This window comes from Fundulus heteroclitus, chromosome 21 (assembly GCF_011125445.2).
Source record: "Fundulus heteroclitus isolate FHET01 chromosome 21, MU-UCD_Fhet_4.1, whole genome shotgun sequence".
NCBI lineage: Eukaryota > Metazoa > Chordata > Actinopteri > Cyprinodontiformes > Fundulidae > Fundulus > Fundulus heteroclitus.
The window spans coordinates 4,313,521-4,333,408 of record NC_046381.1 but is presented as its reverse complement, the minus strand read 5'-3'; the positions used below and the strand labels follow the sequence as shown (position 1 = coordinate 4,333,408).

General features: G+C 39.2%; 1 protein-coding gene across 1 annotated transcript in view; it reads left to right on the top strand.

Moving 5' to 3' along the window:
* cnksr2a (connector enhancer of kinase suppressor of Ras 2a) overlaps positions 1-19,888 on the top strand; it is a 95,543-nt gene that overhangs the window by 59,538 nt on the left and 16,117 nt on the right. Inside the window, exons 13-20 of the mRNA XM_036124870.1 lie at positions 2,353-2,567; positions 11,814-11,865; positions 15,957-16,132; positions 16,745-16,818; positions 16,928-16,999; positions 17,204-17,271; positions 18,728-18,825; positions 19,183-19,401. Of these exons, the coding sequence (XP_035980763.1) occupies positions 2,353-2,567; positions 11,814-11,865; positions 15,957-16,132; positions 16,745-16,818; positions 16,928-16,999; positions 17,204-17,271; positions 18,728-18,825; positions 19,183-19,401 (974 nt within the window). The remainder of the gene's footprint in view (positions 1-2,352; positions 2,568-11,813; positions 11,866-15,956; positions 16,133-16,744; positions 16,819-16,927; positions 17,000-17,203; positions 17,272-18,727; positions 18,826-19,182; positions 19,402-19,888) is intronic.

Here is a 19,888-nt window from a genome sequence, read left to right as displayed (position 1 = left end):
TAATAATACTTAATTAATTTTTCAGTTAATGGATTAAAACATAAATAATACACAATTGTTCAAATAATACTGAATAAAATTAAGTAGATTTTAATTATTGACCGAATAATTATACTGTTACACATTCATCTATGGGTTGTTTATCATTGTAAATCTATAACCTGATTGGTGAATCAGGCTGAGTTTCATCAAGCCTTTATGATCCCCTCAGCAGCAACACTGAAGCACACAGAGGTTCCCTCTGCGTCTTTACGCACGATCCAGCTGCTGATGTCTCCCTCTTTTCAGCTCAATGCACTTCTAGACTGTTACAGTTTATAACATTCTCATCACCTTTCACAGCGACAGGTTTCTCAGTCAGTCGCCGCGCTGACCAGACAAATCTCTATTGCTCTCGTCAGTGCGCACTGACGCCCAGAAAGCACCTGCTCCGAGGGAAAGGAGGGGAGGGAGAGGAGCAAGCGCTGAGGCACAGAAATACGGTGCATGTAGTTAAAAAATGCAGAATAAATAAAAACGAAACTTATAAACTGACCAAGTGGCGTTTTAAACTGCATCTGGTTAGCAGAACTGTTTTATGATCAGCGTGCAGCCATGACTGGTTCTGAATGAACCGGTCATCTCGCAGCAGCTCTCCCCCCCCCGCCCCCTCCCCTCCTGTGTACGCGGTACAGGACCTTACCGGCTCACTTTCACCGCTGTTAAGACTAAAATTATTCATAACTCTGATCACTCTTCCTGCTGCTCTGTTAACACGAACTGCAGCAGGAATTACTGATGGCCATAAACTGTGAAAAAAGCTGAAACATCTCAGCAGAAGGCGGAGTTTTTATCGTCCGCTGCCCAGATGGGCGTTGGGATTTTTATGCGTGAGAAATTCCATGTTTGCGTGTGAAATGCCATGTGTTGCGTGTGAGCGTGTGAGGTTAGTGAAATGCGTGTGTCACACGGTCAATGCGTGAGAGTTGAGAGCTATGGGATGGTAAGAAGTAATTTAACAGCTGGAGCTGAATCTTCCCTTGTTCCTGTTAATGTACATGCTAGGATTAGAACTGTGGCTGAGCTAACTGCTGAAGACTGCCCTGAGCTGGTTTATCCAGATGTATGGAGTTGAAAATAACCCCGTGGTGAAACAGTTTAAGCTAATTTAAGCTAATGTCTTTAAGCAGGATAGTGATCCAGAACAAATGGCCCAATCAAACAGAAATCAGTCACCAGAACACAAAAAAACGCCTTCTTCCACGGCCGCCTCGCCTAAATCCTGAAGAAAGGATGTGGGCTGAACTGAAGAGAATGGAGCAATCTAGATTAGAGATCTCCAACCTTTCTGGCCCTGAGAGGAACTTTTATAAAATAAAAGAGGCAGAGTGCTACTCGTGTTTCGTAACATCCATCCAACACTTTTGACTGTATTTTGAACTGAAAGGAGACCATTATTTTCTCTGTTCTCAATGTTCAGCTTCGGATTTATAAAATGCTGGTGACCACAGCTCTGGTTTGCCAGGACGTACATCCAAAGTGACTAATCCTGTTTTAGCAAAATTCATAAACTCTTTGGAGAGGCACTTAGATAGTGGTTGAGAGCTGCTTGTAGTTCACGAGCTCCTGGTTGGAGACCCCTGATCCAAAGAGATTGTAGCTACTGATATAAATCATCAGAGATCCCTCTCTCTGCAGGCTTCAATCTTGTGGAACAAAATTAGTGTTTTGACGCAGCAAACACTGAGTTTCATCTTCTTTGCTGCCTTTGTTCCTGCACGCTCCACTACCCTCATGGTACTGTTAAAAAAAAAGGTTGAATGATGCATATTTGGGATTAATGTCTTTCTTATCAAGTGAAGCTGCCTGCAGGGGATTTGTGCCTCTTTGTTTGTTCTGCAGCTGCTGAGTGCAGTCTTTCTCATCCATGTTTACAGCTTCACTGCGTCATCAAGGCTTAGATATGAGAGAGAGGTGACAGATGATCGTCCAAGAGTTTGATTTTGAAAAAAGCTGACACATTTCCTGTTGTGTTGGGTTTAATTTGATAATCAGACTAAAAAAAGACAAAACATCCTCCCTCCTGTCTAGATTTTATCACAAAGAAGGCCTATTAATGTAATTTCACACCTGATTACTCGATGTTAAATGTTCTGATTAAAGGTTAACATTTGAATAATGTGACCTTTTGGGACTCTTTTAATTTTATACATTGTTGAATTAATCCAGGAAAACCCAAACATATTCAGTCCTGATGAAAACACTGGGAAGCAGAAGCGGACGAGTATGAAACAGACTGACAGTGATGCTGAGTTAAGCTACAGGAGCTTCAGCTAAGATTATGAGACATCCGTAATCTTTTTTGCTTTACAGACGCCTCGTTGTTGCGTTACGTGGGATTGTCCACTGCGGACGAGCAGACCATCTCTGAGGAATACTCCTCCCACACGGCTCGTCCAAATAAGCGATCCAATGACACGGCCAAGCGTGTTAAGAGGCGGAGCCACCACAGCCAAAGCCCCTCCCACTACCTTCTTCAGACAAATCAGAGGGAATCGCCTCCCAGAGACCAAACCTCCATGTATCATGTAAGCCTGATCTTCTTTGTTCTCTTTTTATTTATTTACTCACTCTCTTCATCTTTGTAGGTTCTGTCTTGAGCTACTTATTGATGCTTACACTATTTGCATCTTTAAAACTTTCAGTTTTTGATGATCTCCTTAAAATTCCTATTCTGTTAACTTTTAATCGGTGAAGTAGACCTAAATCGCTGCCAGAAAATATGCAAGACTCTGTGCAATGACAGTCTGAGTAAATACAAATTATTTTTCAGTGAGAATTTAATTCATAAAGGTAAAAAAGCTGTCCAAATGAACCTGTTTAGAGCTCATACCAAAATCTACCATACACTGGTAAACTTAAATTCAAAAATACAATCGTTTCTAATCAGCCACAGCAGATGGCTGTGCCCACTGAGCCTGGTTCTGCTGGAGGTTTCCCTCTGCTAAAAGAGAGTCGCTCTTTTCCAATGTTGCCATATGCTTTCTCAGGATGAAGAATTGCCACAAACCTAAAATAAAATAAAACCTTTTACCTTCTTCTTCTTTTTTCTTCCGCTTATCCGGAACCAGGTTGCGGGGTTAGAAGCCTTCGTAGGGAAGCCCAGACTTGTTTTTCCCCAGCTACTTGGGCCAGCGGCGTGAGAGAAAAACTCATTTTGGCCGCCTGTATTTGCAATCTCGTTCTTTCGGACACAAACCAAAGCTCATGGCCGGTGAACGGAGAGCTTCACCTTTTGTCTCAGCTCTCTCTTCACCACGATGACAGGTACAGCTTCCGCTTCAGGGCAGACGCAGCACCAATCCGCCTATCGACCCCTCGCTCCATTTTCCCCTCATTCGTGAACAAGACCCCGAGATACTTAAACTCCTCCACTTGGGGCTGGGAATCATCCTCGACGCGGAGAAGATGTCTGATGTTTAAAAACTTTTACCATTTGACATATTTAACAGAATTTCAATGCAGTGTTTTATAATTAGGCTGAAATTACATTACATGCCACTGAATGTGAGTCTGAGCTGATTTATTCATATAGTTCTGAGCAGTAATTGGATTTTTATTTGTGTCTTGTGAAGTGCCTGATATGAAATTGAACCTGATGTTCTATCAATAAACTGAACTGAAGATGTATTAATTACCAAAACATGCTTTAACAGAGCCAGTAAATTGCATTGTACCAGGGATCCTGTGTGCGTTTATGCTTCTACAACATTTGTGATGCCAATCCCAGCCATCTGGCATGTGGAGTTTGACACACAGCGCTTGGACGGTCAGCTCCTCAGTGTCCACCAGCTGCCATCAAAGGGTTGTTGACTGAGGCATTCACCTTTGACCACATTCTCTTTATTACATCGTTTGGTTCATCTTTTAAAACCGCTTTAGTATGCGCCACCATCTTCATTAGAAATAGATTTCGTAAAGGACAAAACCCAAGTAATAATGACGATCCTGCCTCAGAAATTTCTTGAGTGATTTCAACGTCAGGCTGGCTGGTTGGCTACGTCAAACAATTAGCTATGCTTTGTGCAGCGAGAGTCCGATCGTTTATGAGTCAGGATCAAAACTAAGATCTACATTAGATTTTAAATTTTCCAATTACACTTTTTCATGACGTAGAAAAGAACTGATGAAAAGCCCAAATGCCCGTTGGAGATGAGCACCAGCAACTCCACCGCCACCCCCACAGCCCTGCATAGGCAAGTGGGTAAAGACCATGGATGGTTGGAAATTGATAAAAAAAAAAAGCTTTTTTTTGTTTGTTTTTCCTTCTTTTGCACAATAATAATAATAATAAGAAGAAGAAGAAGAAGAAGAAGAAGAAGAAAAATAAGATATTTCCTGAAAAGATGCTGCAATTACAGAAAATACAATGATGCAAACTCCAAAAGGCACACTCAAAAACCACACAAACAAATGCAGCAGAAAAACACTGAACAAGAAAGATGCTGCAGTCACAGAAAATTGTTTAAAAAAGCTGCAATTGATCTAAAAAAACAGAAGTGTGCCAGACAGCTAGAGGGAGTAAGGGACACCTACGTACATATGCTGATATTCAATAATACTGTAAAAAAATGACTGCTGCAGAAAGGTACAAAATGTTACTTTTCTTTCTTCCCTCCAACATTGTTCTGGGCATCACGTTAATGTCTTAACTGAGTGTCTGGTCCCAGGTGGCACCTTTTTGTAACTTCCTGTTGCTTTTTGGTACTTGCAGCAATTTGTATTTTTTGCTCAGGTCTATTTACTGTGATTGCAACATATTTTTTTTGCTGCGTTTTTTTCTTTTTGTTTTTTGTGTTTTGGAGTTTGCATCATTTGCGTGTCGGCAGCTCGCTTGGCCGTTTGTGGTACGTTTGCATCGGTCGGCCACTGTGGTTATGAACTCTTGCTGCGTTGTTTCTTCAGTAAAACAGAGACGGCAGCTGGTGGTGTCAGCGTTGTGCACAGATACACAGATACCACTCCAACTTTATTTATAAAGCACTTTATAACAACATGCTGTACACATACAACTGAAAATGACATTAATAAATTAAAGTAGACAACTAAAACAAAAGTAAAACTGCTAAAATATATAAAATGAATTTAAAATAATCCATCCATCTATCCAATCTCTTACTCGCTTTATCTCTTATGGCAGGTGTGTCAAATATACGGCCAGCGGGCCGGTTCTGGCCCGCCAAACAATTTAGCATTATCATTATTCAAAAAAGGAAAAATCTTTTCTTTTTTTTTTTTCTTTTTTTTTCCAGTGTCCTGTCTGGCAATGTGGCAATAAGAATTGATGTCTTAATGCCAAAAAGAGCTCATCAGATTTGACTTTTACAAGTGGAGCAGTACTGCTTTTGCCATAGTCCTCCGCTTGATTTGTAAATGTGAATAGTTTTATTATGATTCATGCGGGGAATATCTCAAATGATATGGACACTACAATGGGAAAGTAGGAGAGGAAAGGAAGAACAAGAAGAAAAAAAGAAAAGGTGAAAGAAAGAGGAGATAAAAGGAAGAGAATGATAAAACAAGTATTGAAAAAAACCTGTACTTCGTTTAATTGAAAATCTGCAGTTCCTATATTGTCCACGGGGGGCGCTGTGTTTTAATCAGCAGATGGTAGCACTGAGCTTCAGATGTAGAATATTGATTTTAAATCATTTCTTAATTTTTATCTGTTTGATGTATTTTGTCATGCAGGACAGTGTTTTTGAGTTCCAAAAAATGTGAATAAATGTTTTTCAACATTGTATAATCACTGTGATCAGTTCTTATGCATAATGCACAAGTAAATGTTTAACTGAGTAAAAGTATTGTTGAAATTGCACATACTTTTCTTAAAACCGCTGAGGTTATTCATAATATATTGTGTAAAAATGAAATTCATTTAATATAAAAATCAACAACAAGTCCACTTTTATTAGTTCTGTTTAATCTTGCAATGAGTTTACTCGTGTGGCCCTCTTGAGATCAGATTAATCTGTATGCGGCCCCTAAACCAAAATGAGTTTGACACCCTTGCCTTATGGGGTCGCGAGGGGTGGTGGTGCCTATCTCAATGGCCAAGAGGCGGGGTACACCCAGGGTGATTAAAAATGAAATAATTTAAAATAGTCAACCTCTGAAAATGTTCAAAAGGTGTGTTTTAAGAAGAGTCTAAAAGAGGAGGAGGAGGAGATCACAGCTATTCTCAGTCCGATAACCTCTCGTTCTAATTAATTTTGTTGCTAACTGAACAGTCCATCTCCAACATTTATGACAAACATTTCAGCGTTGACCCCGACAGAAAAGCGCTGCAACGAAGTGTGATGGTGGCAAGTGCTGACTCGCCCTCACTCCCCTGTCAGATTACTGACATCTGTTCACCCCGCCTGTCCGTCTGAGCTGCGCCCGCTCTGGTCCAGAGTGACGGGCTTGGCCAGGAGTGACCCTATCCATCTTGTCAGAATCTCTTTGAAAATTAAAAACATCTGCATGTTTTGTGTCTGCGTTGTAGCAGCAGAAGTGTGTGTGTGTGTGTGTGTTGTGTTTGCGGCATGCGTGACACTCTGATGGCAGATGGCGTGTCGGTGGGAGTGGGAGGGCCCTTGTCATCTGTCCCACCGAGCCTGGGGCTGAGAGTGGCTGAGCTCCGGCTTCTGAGATGTGTAATGCTGTGACATCAGAGCTGGTCTGTTGGCCCATCTGATCCGTCGAGAGGCTCAATGGAAACATGACGGTCAGGATTATGAGGATGTACAAACGTCAAATTAGCCTCGCTTGGTTTGCAGAAACATTCGTCTGTCAAATTAATTCACAAATACATGAAACAGAAATTTTACACAATAAATATAACATTCATGACGGGCGGCTGAAGCATTTTACCAATGGCCAGGCCTCATACTATAAATGAAATTCTTACTAATCAGAAGTGAAGTCAAAGTCATGCAAAGGAACATTTGTAACCGTCAAAATTAAGAGATTAATAAGGATAAATAGTAAACCCTCAATAATCCTTTAAATATATTGAACTTGCTGCGTTACCATTCATGATTTTGACTGGTAACCATTGCAGACATTCATAAATTGAAAAAGAACAGCCTAGATACCCAGAGGATTATTTAGACATTTGGGGGCACTTGAGCTCCAGATGTTAGAATATTTTATTCTACCAGTGAGGAAAACAAGTTTTGAATGTCTGGAATACAACTTGTGTGAATAGAAACTCGGATTCTAGACATCTCCAATGTAGTCTTTGGTACACATAAGTTTAATCAAACAAATGTATTACAGATATCTGGCATTCAAAATTCTCACTGTCAGTGTTTCATCCATCCATAATTTTTTTAGTTTTGGCTGGGCAGCACAGGGACAACCATACATTCAGGCACTAATGCCTAAGGACAATTGTTTTTATTTTTTTACTATTATTTTTTTTACAGAGGCCTGTCTGGCAATGTGGCAATAAGAATTGTTGTCTTAATGCCAAAAAAAACAAACAACGGATTTTACTTTCACAAGCGGAGCCTTACCACTTTCGCCATAGCGCTCCGCTTCATTTATACATGCAGGAAGCTTTATTATAATTTATGCATGGAATATTTCATGTTATATGGACACTGAAACAAGAAGGTAGAATAGGAAAAAAAGGAGAAAAGGTGAAAGAGAAAGCGAAAGAGGAGGAAAAAGGGACAGAACGAGAACGATTCAGAGAGACCAATTAACAGTTATGGTTTTGGCCTGTGGGAGGAAGCCGGAGTACCTGGAGAAAACCCATGTTTGCATGTGGATAACATGCAAACCTCATGCACACAGACTGCAGGCTGGGGTTGGGACAGTGCTATGAGTGTGCCACCTTAAAGCCTAATTACATAATAACTATCAGCAATTCTTAACCTCGATTGCAAGAACTGGAAACCCACCCTATTGAGGGAAGTGGCGTCACTTGTCTTTGGCAGGATAATAACATGATGCATGTGAAAATATGGAAGCACCTCTAGATATCTGGACGTGCATTTTGACTTGGAGAATTTGAAATACAGACATTTGCTTTTACAATTCTGTCTAAATATAGTGTTGATTTATTACTGATATCTTGTAATTTTTTATTTCAAATTTATTTATACGGGTTATCTCACTGACATTCAAAGCCATTTACAACAAACAGTTACAAAGACAATAAAAGTACAAATAATTAAAACATTCAACTCATTAAATAAAATAATATTGAATTAATACACTTTAATATCTTAGTAATTTATCTTTAATGCATCTGTGAGTTGGCTTATGAATAATAAACAGAATGGCTTACAGGAAAAATGAAGAGTAAAGGAAATTAAGGGGTTTGATCCAAAACATCCTTTAAATAATTTATTTCAAACCAAAACCCAATTTTAGAGCTATGTAATAGTAAGAAGTATTTAATTTAACAGAAGTATTTTTCTAGCCTGAAAGAGCATAGATAAATAAAATATAGAATATTAATGTGAACAGACCTTATTGCCTGCTACTTGAATATCTATCTATCCATCCGTCCATCCATCCTTCCATCCGTCCATACATACATACACACATACATACATACATACATACATACATACATACATACATACATACATACATACATACATACATACATACATACATACATACATACATACATACATACATGCATATATGCATGCATACATACATACATACATGCATATATGCATGCATACATACATACATGCATACATACATACATACATACATACATACATACATACATACATACATACATGCATGCATATATGCATGCATACATACATACATGCATGCATACATACATACATACATACATACATACATACATGCATACATATATATATACATACATACATGCATGCATACATACATACATACATACATACATACATACATACATACATACATACATACATACATGCATGCATACATACATACATGCATATATGCATACATACATGCATACATACGTTCATACATACATACATACATACATACACGCATACATACATGCATACATGCATACATATATACATACATACATGCATACATGCATGCATACATGCATACATACATATATGCATGCATGCATACATACATACATACATACATACATACATACATACATACATACATACATACATACATACATACATACATACATACATACATACATACATACATACATGCATGCATAAATACATACATACATACATACATACATACATAATCAAAAGTCATTGAATTGTATGAAATTTGAGCTGAAAAGAAATATAGAAACCCTGTTTTTAACAACTATATGTTCCGTATGTAAGCAAGGAAACCGGTAAAGATGTAAATAAGCCTGGGAAATCACTGCAGGAATCCTTTGAAAAGTTGAATTCTATATTTTGCTCTATTAAGGGAAACATATTTATGCAAAAGAACCATCTGCAGCCTCTGCCATCCATGCTAGATGAGCCTTTTAGTAAATATTCACATTCAAACTGTGGTTTTCATTCACTTTGTTGGTGATCTTACAGCAAGCCCGACAGATCTAATTTAGAAAAACTATATTTGAAGTATTTATGGTTTAGTGTACTACTTAGTTTTTCCATACCTTTTCAGCCATTATTCTCTAATATAAATGTTGTCCTTTAACAGCAAACTTCTCAATTGCTGCACAGTTTGGTTCACTTAAACTACATTTAAGTCTTCTACATTTCACAAATGAGTTTCATAAATCACTGAAACCTTCCTGGCAAAATAAGTACACGCTTTCAAGGTCCAATCCATGATACTTATTAAAAGACAACTGGAGAAAACTGCATATTTCTTCAGATTCAAAGCATACGTAAAATCAATGGAATAATTAATGCTTCAATTAAAGAGGAAAGCTGATTATTGAAATCTGGAATCAACACAGCATCTCTTCCCTAATGACTATCTAAAAAAAAAGAAAGAAACAACATGACTGACAACAACACCATACTATTTAATTTACACTTCCATTTAAAGGGGGAAAGTATTATTAATATTCTAACACGACCATTAAAAATGCTGTTTTCTTAACTGATAAAACCTCCAAATCATCTGAAGCTTATTGGGTCCCCGCTCCTAAAGGAAAGGGAAACCTCTTGAAAAGAGATGTTTTCAGCCTTGAGAAAAGCTTTTAAGCTGCTGGCACACTGTGTCCTGTACTGCTATGCATACTGCATTTATAAAAAAAACAACACTTTTTCTCTGGATCAGAATGTGAGGAAATGAAGAAGAATTTGTACATCAAGTCCCGTGTTGCCTTTGAAGAATGTAATATGGTTTTGTTCTGAAAAGTAAATGTATATGGGAGTTGGATTTTGGTGACATTCACATTGTCCTGTTGTGTTATGACCAGGTAAGTAAATTTTATTTGATGTCACTTTCTTAATTAATAAAAAAAATTTTCAGTGGGGATCAATTACTCATCTGGGGATTAAATTGTAATGCTCCATAAGTGCCCTCAAGTGGTGAAGTAATTATCCCCGGTTTAATCAGGAAGTGATGACTTAGGTTTCACTTTCGTTTTCTCCACCCCATGTCCCCGCAGGCTGGATGCAGACCTTTAGGATTATGTGAGCCTAGCTCTGATTGCTAACCCATTAACACAGCATCCACATTCAGGATTTTACAACATCAATAGTGAATATTTAAAGTAATGTCTAATCCTTAATTAATTCAAAGCATGCTAGAGTTTTACATTAACTTGATAAGATTGAAATAATATTTGTCATATATGAAGAAACTACCAATACAGTCCTTTGCTGCTCACATTTTGAGAGATCTTGGCACGCCCCCTGGAAGGTTAGGAATATACTTTGACTAGGCCGTTGGCCCGTCTGGGCTCCTTTGGTGTTGATCGAGCGAAAGGATGGCTAAAGTGGGTCAATCTCTCTTCTGTCTCCTGTTTCTTTCACCTTTTCTCTCTTTCTTTTTTTTCCTTCTCATTTCTCTCTCCTCTTCTACTTTTTCAATGTAGTGTCCACATAACAACTGAATTATCCCCTACATAATAAAAAAAATAAATAAAAATAAAGTGGGTCAAAGTTCACATCCCAGGACAATTTTCAAATCTGAAAAAGAATCTTCAAGGTTTAATTATAGTTAAGTATAATTTAAGTATAGAGAAAAATCTTTATGTTTATCTTATATTACTGAAATAAACAAGCAAACTCCACAAAGCAAATAACAATAATGTAATCAAGGCTTCTTTAGATAAAAAAAAAAAGTTTATCCCTCTGGGTCACATAATTATATTAAGGACTTCACATGCTCAGCTCCAAATGAAATAAATCCGTACTGCTTCATATTATATAATATTCCCATATGTACCAGTGGTCTGTCTCTCTGCTGTCACATTAGACAATAAGTGATAATAGTTGGGGTGTTCCTCAATAATAGTCAGCTGGTCTTTATTTATAGAGCGCTCCCCCTGAGCTTTGCTTCTTTCACTCTTCCTCCATCACCTGGATGTTCTATTGTGCCACCTGAACGTTACCTCTCCACCCTCCGTTCTATGTTTAGATGTGTGAAAGCTGCTCGCTCTGACTCCTCCACCCCTGACTGTTTGTGTCTGCGCGTGAGAGAGGATATAATGAGAAATGTGATTTCGTCCTTTGTGTCTGTTTTCAGCCCCCTCTCCTCGTGTCCTGCTGCCTCTAAGATCTGTCATCCTTTATATCCCAGGATTTACTGCAGCAAACAAAGGCCACTGATCCATCCTGACAGCTTGCCCTGTCTCTGTCTCCCTCTTCCCTCCGCAGACATACCAGCAGTCGTCCTCTTTGCAGTCGAAGACGAGGAAGAAGAACAAAGGTAAGCAGGGGCGGCACCTTCTCGACCTGGGCAGAGATGTGGCCACTCACACTAGAATAGTTTATTCCCAGGTCTGGAATTTGCAGATTAGATTTATTATGTCTTAAAGAAAAAAAATCCTTTATTCCTGAAATCAGTTTGCAGTACTATGCCCCATTTGCCCTGAAACTTGGATATTAGAGCAACATGTCATGTTGTAGTTACTGAAGAACCAATGGGTGTGCTGTTATGGAGCCCCTTGACCAGTATAACAAACAAGCTGATAATGTATTTTTCTGTATTTTATGCACTCAAACATTGTAGCAAAGGGTGCACTAATTAGTTCTGATTTGATGAGGTAAAATCCATTATAATGGTAAAAATTATTTATTTCTGCAGCTTTCACTACATTATATATGTGCGGAAGCCATATTGGATTTTGAGGTCAGGGATGTTCAGAAACCTTGTTTAAGTTAAATGTTTCACTCATTGTGGATGTTTTTTTTTTCTAAGTGGATCTTGGCCATCCTGTCGAGTATAAATAAGTCACAATGTTAACAAAAAACTGGCTTTATTGCAACTTATAGAGGTGTTAAACATCAAAACATTTGTAAGCACAAGATGTAGTAGGCATGGACTTCTGTGCAGTTCTCGTGGTATGTCATGTGCAAAAGTATTATACACACATTTACAGAAAATTTACAGATAAACTAAGTTATTTTATTTGCAACAGAAAAGGAACAATTATTCCTTCTGCTACTAAAATAACACAACTTGTATTGCCAAGGCCAGGCAAATTTATTTGTGTAGCACATTTCAGTACAAAAACAATGCAAAGTGCTTTGTAGTCAAAACCAGATGTATGCAAACACACACATTTGCTTGGTGCTTTTATTTTTCACTGTCTGACGTAAAATAATAAAGTTTGTGCTAAATGCCAGAAAAAAACTTTTCTTACCTGCCAACAAATATCTATGGAAATGAGATCAGGGCGTTCGGATGGTCACTCCAATACGTCGGCTTTTGTGGTCCTTAAGTAAATGACTTGATGCAATCTGCTGAATTTCCTTAAAACATTTTAACCAATCTACTGTATCTGAATGATTTGTTGGAATTTGCTTTGTAACTGGCCTTGCTTTAGAGCTAGGCTGATGCTCGCTTTGTTTACTTTATATTTTTACGTGACTCATTAATAATTTCTCTCCAAGTACATTGCCTTTCTTGCAAGGGAATGGAGAAGCATAGTCTGCATCTTTGTCTGATCCAGTGAGCTAACCATGTTTGCTCAATAAGCAGGTAGAGGAGGGGCACCACTGTCCTAATGCTGCCAGAATAAGGCCCAGTATCAAATTGGATCTGATTGGTTCTGATTTGCCTGTTTGGTAGTGTTTTCATTTCCATTGTAATAATTTCATGTTACTGCTGTCCGTGGAGAGGCTTGTATTCATTTGAACACATCATGCTTATTGTACAGCTTTAAATGAACGTGCTTCAGACGAGTGGATCTCATCATGAGAGCATTCAGCAGTGCATTTGGATTTCAGTCATCTGAGACCAACTCCATTCTTCCTGTTCAATTTACCTACTGTTTCAAATAAATTAGCAATTTGCGGAGAGTTTTCCATTTATTTGTTATTTTCACTGTGACATAAGTGCTTTTGACTCTTTGACAAACTTTCCACACCGTCATGGATCAACATGTTGGGCGATTTTCTTTTTTTTCCCCCCCACAGTCCAATCACTTGTTCTGCCATCTGCTGCTGCGACAAGCTCTGAAAGCTTTATCTCCATCTGCCCACGGCTCTGTTTGTTTACAGCAATTAAACAAGCGTTTCCAAACTAACCTGCTATAAACGGCAGCTACAATTGCTTCAAGTTGCTAATTTATCAAAATCTTAGTAATTAGTTAAACTTAGTAGGTGCTGCAAAAGCTCAGGTGGCTGCACAAAGATGTGGAAAATCCCTATTGAAGAGAACTTTTATGTGTTGTCAAAAATATTGCCCTCTCATGCAGGAATATAAATGATTAATTATCTCTACGCTGGAAACCTTTTCACATTGCATGCAAGAGCTTCGCTTTTTTTTTGTGTCAACACTTTAGAAGGGAGTTGTTTCTAGGCTGCCAGAGAGGTAAATGGGATACTGGATCAATGTCCTCGTTAAAAAGACATTTCATGCAGGGCGCAAGACGTTTCTTTGGGGGTCTCACCTGGAAGCCAAATTTGCTCCAGTTATCTTTTAATAAGGAGCCCACTGTGAACGCCGCTGCAGCGCTTTTGAGCTGGAAAGAAAAGTAGCGCTATTATTAAGCACTTCTTACCAAACCACAGTAATGTGGCGTTCTGTAAAAGCTGGTGGCATTTACATGGTGGAACTAGACCTTTGGGGCAAAGTTTTATCGGGGTGTCCATATACTAATAAAGGAGATTGTTCTGGTTCTCTGACTTGGTACCCGAAGAACATGCCATCTTGACTCTTCTTGGCACTGCATCTAGCCTTCTCTTGGTTATATATTATGTTTTTCATCCAAAATGGCCAAAATAAATAATAAAGAATTTAAAAAATCACACTGATTGTCAGTTATCAGATTCCCAATTATCTAAAATTAGCACCTCTTTATATATATTTTTTGCAGCGTTGATTCCGTTTAAGTCCCTTTTTTCTACAGGCGTTTAGACAGTAAGAAATGGACAGTAAAGGGTCCTCTTTATTGACCCCATAGATAAATGGCATTCACATGCTCTCATTTGGATCTCTGTTGTTGCTAAAGATGCGCTTGACTACTGCTGTAGTTGCTTGAGTTAAAGTGGATGGCGCTACAGATGTAACTGGTAGCAGAGGATGTGCATTTTTAATTCTTCTCTAAATGCAACGATTGGCCTTATAAATGTAAGTTTAGCCATTTTCAAAAGTCTGTCAATCATTTAGATCGACTTTCGTCCCATCACTCCATATATTTATTTTCCCCTGACCTTTTGGCCTCAAGATGTCTCTTTGGCAAATGTGACATGTTTACTTTGTTGTCCCCGCCCAGTCTCTCTTGCTTGTTTTTGAATCCTTAACACCAATCTTAACTGAGGCTGATGAGGTCTGCAGAGCTGTAGATGTTGTGCTGGGTTCTGTCTGGCCTCCTGGATGAGTTGTTGATCCACTCTTGGAGTAATTTTGGTAGACCGCCCACTCCTGGTAAACTGACTACCTGGAGGTAGTTCGCCAGAGCTCTACACATCCATCTGGGATTCCTCCATTGGAGATGTATATCAAATGGAGGGGGCTTATCAAAAATCCTTGCATATGATTGGATAAACCACTTGTCCGTCATCTTTAATGACGCCCTACTTCAACCACTCACATCGAAACCAACCAGTGATGTTGACGTTAGGGAAGAGCAAACCATCATTTCCACAAACAAAAGCCTTCAAAGCCGTTCTCTGATGTTCTTTTAAAGAATTAATATTCGGTAGATTGGACAACACTGATGAAATAGCAGCGTCAATGTTACCACTTGCTTCCTCGCTGCGAAAAGCAGTTGTCTGCTTTGTTGTCTGAATCCAGACAGTCGCTTCTCTGATTCGTCACATCTACGAAAATCCTGCACGGCGATCCTGATTGGCTCGTCCATTTTACGTGGTATTGAAATCCCTCCCAATGGCTGCGAGTCCAGATGGATGTGTTGACGCCGTGTGGAGCTTAGTGGAACTACATCCATCTGGTGAGAGTCAGGTTATACTGCTGGGCCTCTGATCCATGATCGTCTGCATTTCTGGATAATGGCTCTAACTGTGGTTCACTAGAGTCCTAAAACCTTAGAAATGCAGTAACCCTTTTCCAAATGACTAAAGTCAGTGATGTTGTTTCTACTCTGTTCTTACATTACTTTAGATTAAGGCAACAATCAGGTCTGGGTCTGGCTAGTAAAGCTTCACATAGGGCCATGTTGGTTTGAATAGCTGGTTGATTTATGCCATTTAGATATAACAGCAACGAAAAATGCTTCACGGTATCGTCCTGTATCTCTTTATTTTCAGAGTTATTTCTTTCTTCCAATTAATATTTTGTTATCCCTCTGTTCATAAACATTACCACCTTGCATTTCCTTTGTCTCGTTCCAGGACGAGGTCTGGCCTCGCTGAGTCGAAGGCGTGTTTCCTGCAAGGCCCTAGGCAGAGGAGACTGCGAAGGCTGGCTGTGGAGAAAGAGGGACGCCAAGGGTTACTTCTCCCAGAAATGGAAGAAGTACTGGTTTGTGCTGAAAGACAACTGCTTGTACTGGTACATCAATGAGGAGGTACAGAGTTTGTAAAATATCGGTTGAATCATTGTTTTTCTTTTAAATCCTTGGGGAATGAATCTGGAAATAATTTTGTATTAGAAGTAGAAACGTAACAAACTGTAGCTGGATAACGAAAAAAAAAAAAATATATATATATATTCATATATATGTGTATGTGTATATATACTATAGATATAGATAGATAGATAGATAGATAGATAGATAGATAGATAGATAGATAGATAGATAGATAGATAGATAGATAGATAGATAGATAGATAGATAGATAGATAGATAGATAGATAGATAGATAGATATTGTATTTGTACACTAAAACTGTGCCAAAAAAGTTATTTTAGTCCTACTGGCAAAAGTGTCAAACGTTAACCAGACATTTGTGACATTGTACAAATGACACGGAACCAAAGGACCTAAAATTTGAATGTTATATCTAAATTCTTGGCTTAGGTAAATGGTCCCATCAGCAGTTTATTTGGTGACCATTAATTCGTTTTCAACACCGCCACAACAGCTTAGGCAAAACAAATTGTGATTTCCAAGTAATACTTGCCTTTTATCTTTATTTCAGCTCATTGTCTTGAGCTTTTCTCCTCTTTGTCTGTTCAGGACGAGAAGGCAGAGGGCTTTGTCAGTCTTCCAGAGTTTAAGATTGACCGCGCAAGTGAATGTCGAAAGAAGTAGTAAGTGCCTGGTGTATTGCATATTTATGTTATTTTCCTTATGTGCAGCTTGTGTGCTCTTGAATGCGTGAAGGTGTGTGGGCAAAAATAGCTCTCTCTGTCTCTCTAGTGCTTTCAAAGCGTGCCACCCCAAGGTCAAGAGTTTCTACTTTGCAGCAGATGGAGTGGATGACATGAACAGGTAAAGGCAGTGGGTGCTAAACATGGAGGACGGTTGTGCTGTGGGGAGGTGTCGCAGCTGTGAGGCAAAATTAAAATACAACTCAGAGTTTGCCTCTGAGGGAACAAAAAAGAGATAAGAAAAGGATACAAGTTTGTGTTTATTGTACCATAAAAAACTCTTTGTTTTAATAAGTGTATTTGAGTGTTTCCTCCTGTTTGATAGATGGCTGAGTCGCCTCAACATGGCAGCTGTGGGCTATGCAGAGCGAGAGCGAATGCGCCAGGAGCAAGGTGAGACTTCATTCCAACAATACAGCTGTTACAATTGCACCTACTTTACTGAATGAGCATATTACTGCCTCACAGTCCCCTATGGAAAAATGTAAGCCTACTACTCGTTTCTTTTTATAGCCTCCACTCCCAGACACCAGTGTCTCTCGCCTGGCGACTTCTTCCTGACTTAATCAACACAGTTAATTGGGTTTTCACAAACAGTAATGTCAAAATGCAGAACATTTTGATGCATGAATTGCTGACTTCTGCCTCAAAGGGCTTCCGGGTTTGATTCAAAATGGTTTTGACTAATGTTTGGTAAATATTCAGTGCAGGAAGCGCCATCTGTGAGATGAAGGATAAGATATCTGAAATCCTGGTTATGGAGGTTTTAGTATGTTAGCAATAAGTTCAATTAACTCTAATTAACGGGGATGGATGGATGGATGGATGGATGGATGGATGCAAACTTCTCAGACAGCACATTAAATGTCCCTCGAGAGATACAAACACACTTAACCGTTGCTAAACGGTGTTTTAAGTACTGAATATCCCCTGTGCAGTTTTAGGACGTTTTGTTCCCTGTTTACTTCACTTTATTTCAATTTATTGGAAAAGAAATGAAAACTTCTTACCCTGGGGTTAGGACTGTTAGGAACTGGACTGATGAGCCAAAGAAGATGTTACAGGTCTGTGTTTTTCAAACTGTGGCCTCTGATCTTAAAAAGCATGCTGAAAGTGTGCTTTCATACATCAGTCATTGTAAAGTCGCCTGTGTGCAGACAGACCTGTTAAAAATGCAGCAGCAACAAACTTTGGTTCACTCCACATGTGAGGAAGCTACGCCGGACCAAGGCAGATGCTTAGAGCAACTGGGACCCAGCCTTGTATAATCAGGCAAGAAACAAACGAACCCAAGAAATCAAGACAGCTAAGAAACACTGAAAAACTGCTTTTCATCAGATTATATCAATTCGGGGGGCCCTACACAACATTACTAACTACAGGAACTCCACACTATGATGACCTCAACTGCTTCTTCTTCAGGTTTGAAAACAATCAGGTCTGCAGAGAGGATCATCAGGGCTGACATGGCCTCCATCTAGGACCAGTACAGGTCTAGGGTCAGGAAGATGGTTGCTTACATGTCTGCGGACCCCTTAACATCCTGCACACAAACTATTCAGACTTTTACATTCAGAATGGCACTAGCAAGATCTACTTGCAAAAAAACAGCCACCCCAGAGATAATTTCTTTCCCCAGACTGTCACAATGGACTTTGGACAAAAGGATGGATCACACCAAGGATAGTTGGTAGTCAGATTACTTGATTGATGGTGTTAGATATTTGGTCTCGTATTTACAGATGGGTACAGACTCGGGGGTTACCTTATGCATCAACAGAACTAGTTAATGGAGGAACGAAAAGGTATTTTCTGCTGCTAATTTAATATATTCTTATAATTCCTGCAGATTACTGGAGTGAAAGTGACCATGAGGAGGACACCACTTCCAGCCCGAAACAGGACAGCCCCCCACCTCCATATGATACCTATCCACGGCCTCCATCAGTGAGTCAATGCATACGTCTGAGTTCTGACATACTGCGTTTCATACAGCATAGCAAAATACGTCTCAGATTCCTACAACTGTTCATTTTAGAAGTCTGGGTTATCTTCAGAGAATAGTAATGTTTAGCAATAATTGTTGCCATAATGGAACCTGAAACTAGCTGCTCTAGATGTTGAGTCCTTGAAAAGTTTCTTCTTTCTTAAACTAAGACTCTGTTGTGTTTTAAATATCATGTGCAGTTATTAATACTACTCTTCTCCTGCCATCTAGCTTTCTTGCTAGATGAAACCCTTACTTTAAAGATTACAGGGTGAAGTATACCGCGTTTCAGTTGACATCTTTACCCTCTCCGTCAGATGAGCGCTTACTTGGAAGGCCGGACAACACGTCTGTCTTCCACAGAGACGTCTCGCTCTCGATCTTCTCAGGAGGACTTCTTGTGTAGTGAGCCTCCTGTGACCGCTGCGGAACCGCAGTACCACCCAGGCCCTCTGGGGGGAGGCACCACACACAGCGGGAGAAAGCCACTGGGCAGCAGCAGCAGCGACGTGCCGTACCGATGTGATCCCGTGGAGGTGACTGAAGCAAATATTAACGTTAAATTCTGTTATTTAAGAAGGAAAAAAATTAGTAAATATTTAGGCATTAAAGGGGAAATGAAAAGTGCTTTGAGGTTAACATCACTTAGAAGTAAAAGCAGGAAATATACTTATCGTAACAGATGTGAATTAAATAAATATTTTACTAACTTGATTGTAACTATAACATATTGTATAATTTTTGTGTGTTATTTTCTGTGACCATTCGGATGTGTAAGTTGAGCCACATTGGATAACTAGCATACAGCAGTTCCAGATCCAATAACGAATGGATGAGTTCAAAATAAGTAGTTAGGTTTAGGTATGAGTCTGAGGTTAGGGTGAGTGGATAGCAGACTGCTGAGGAGAACACCAATGCTGTGCCAGCAGGCCATCAGATTATTCCAAGGGAAAAATACATTTTTACAGAGCCACACCTGTTGCACAACACAGGCAACCTAAACATTGAAACAAAAAACCACGG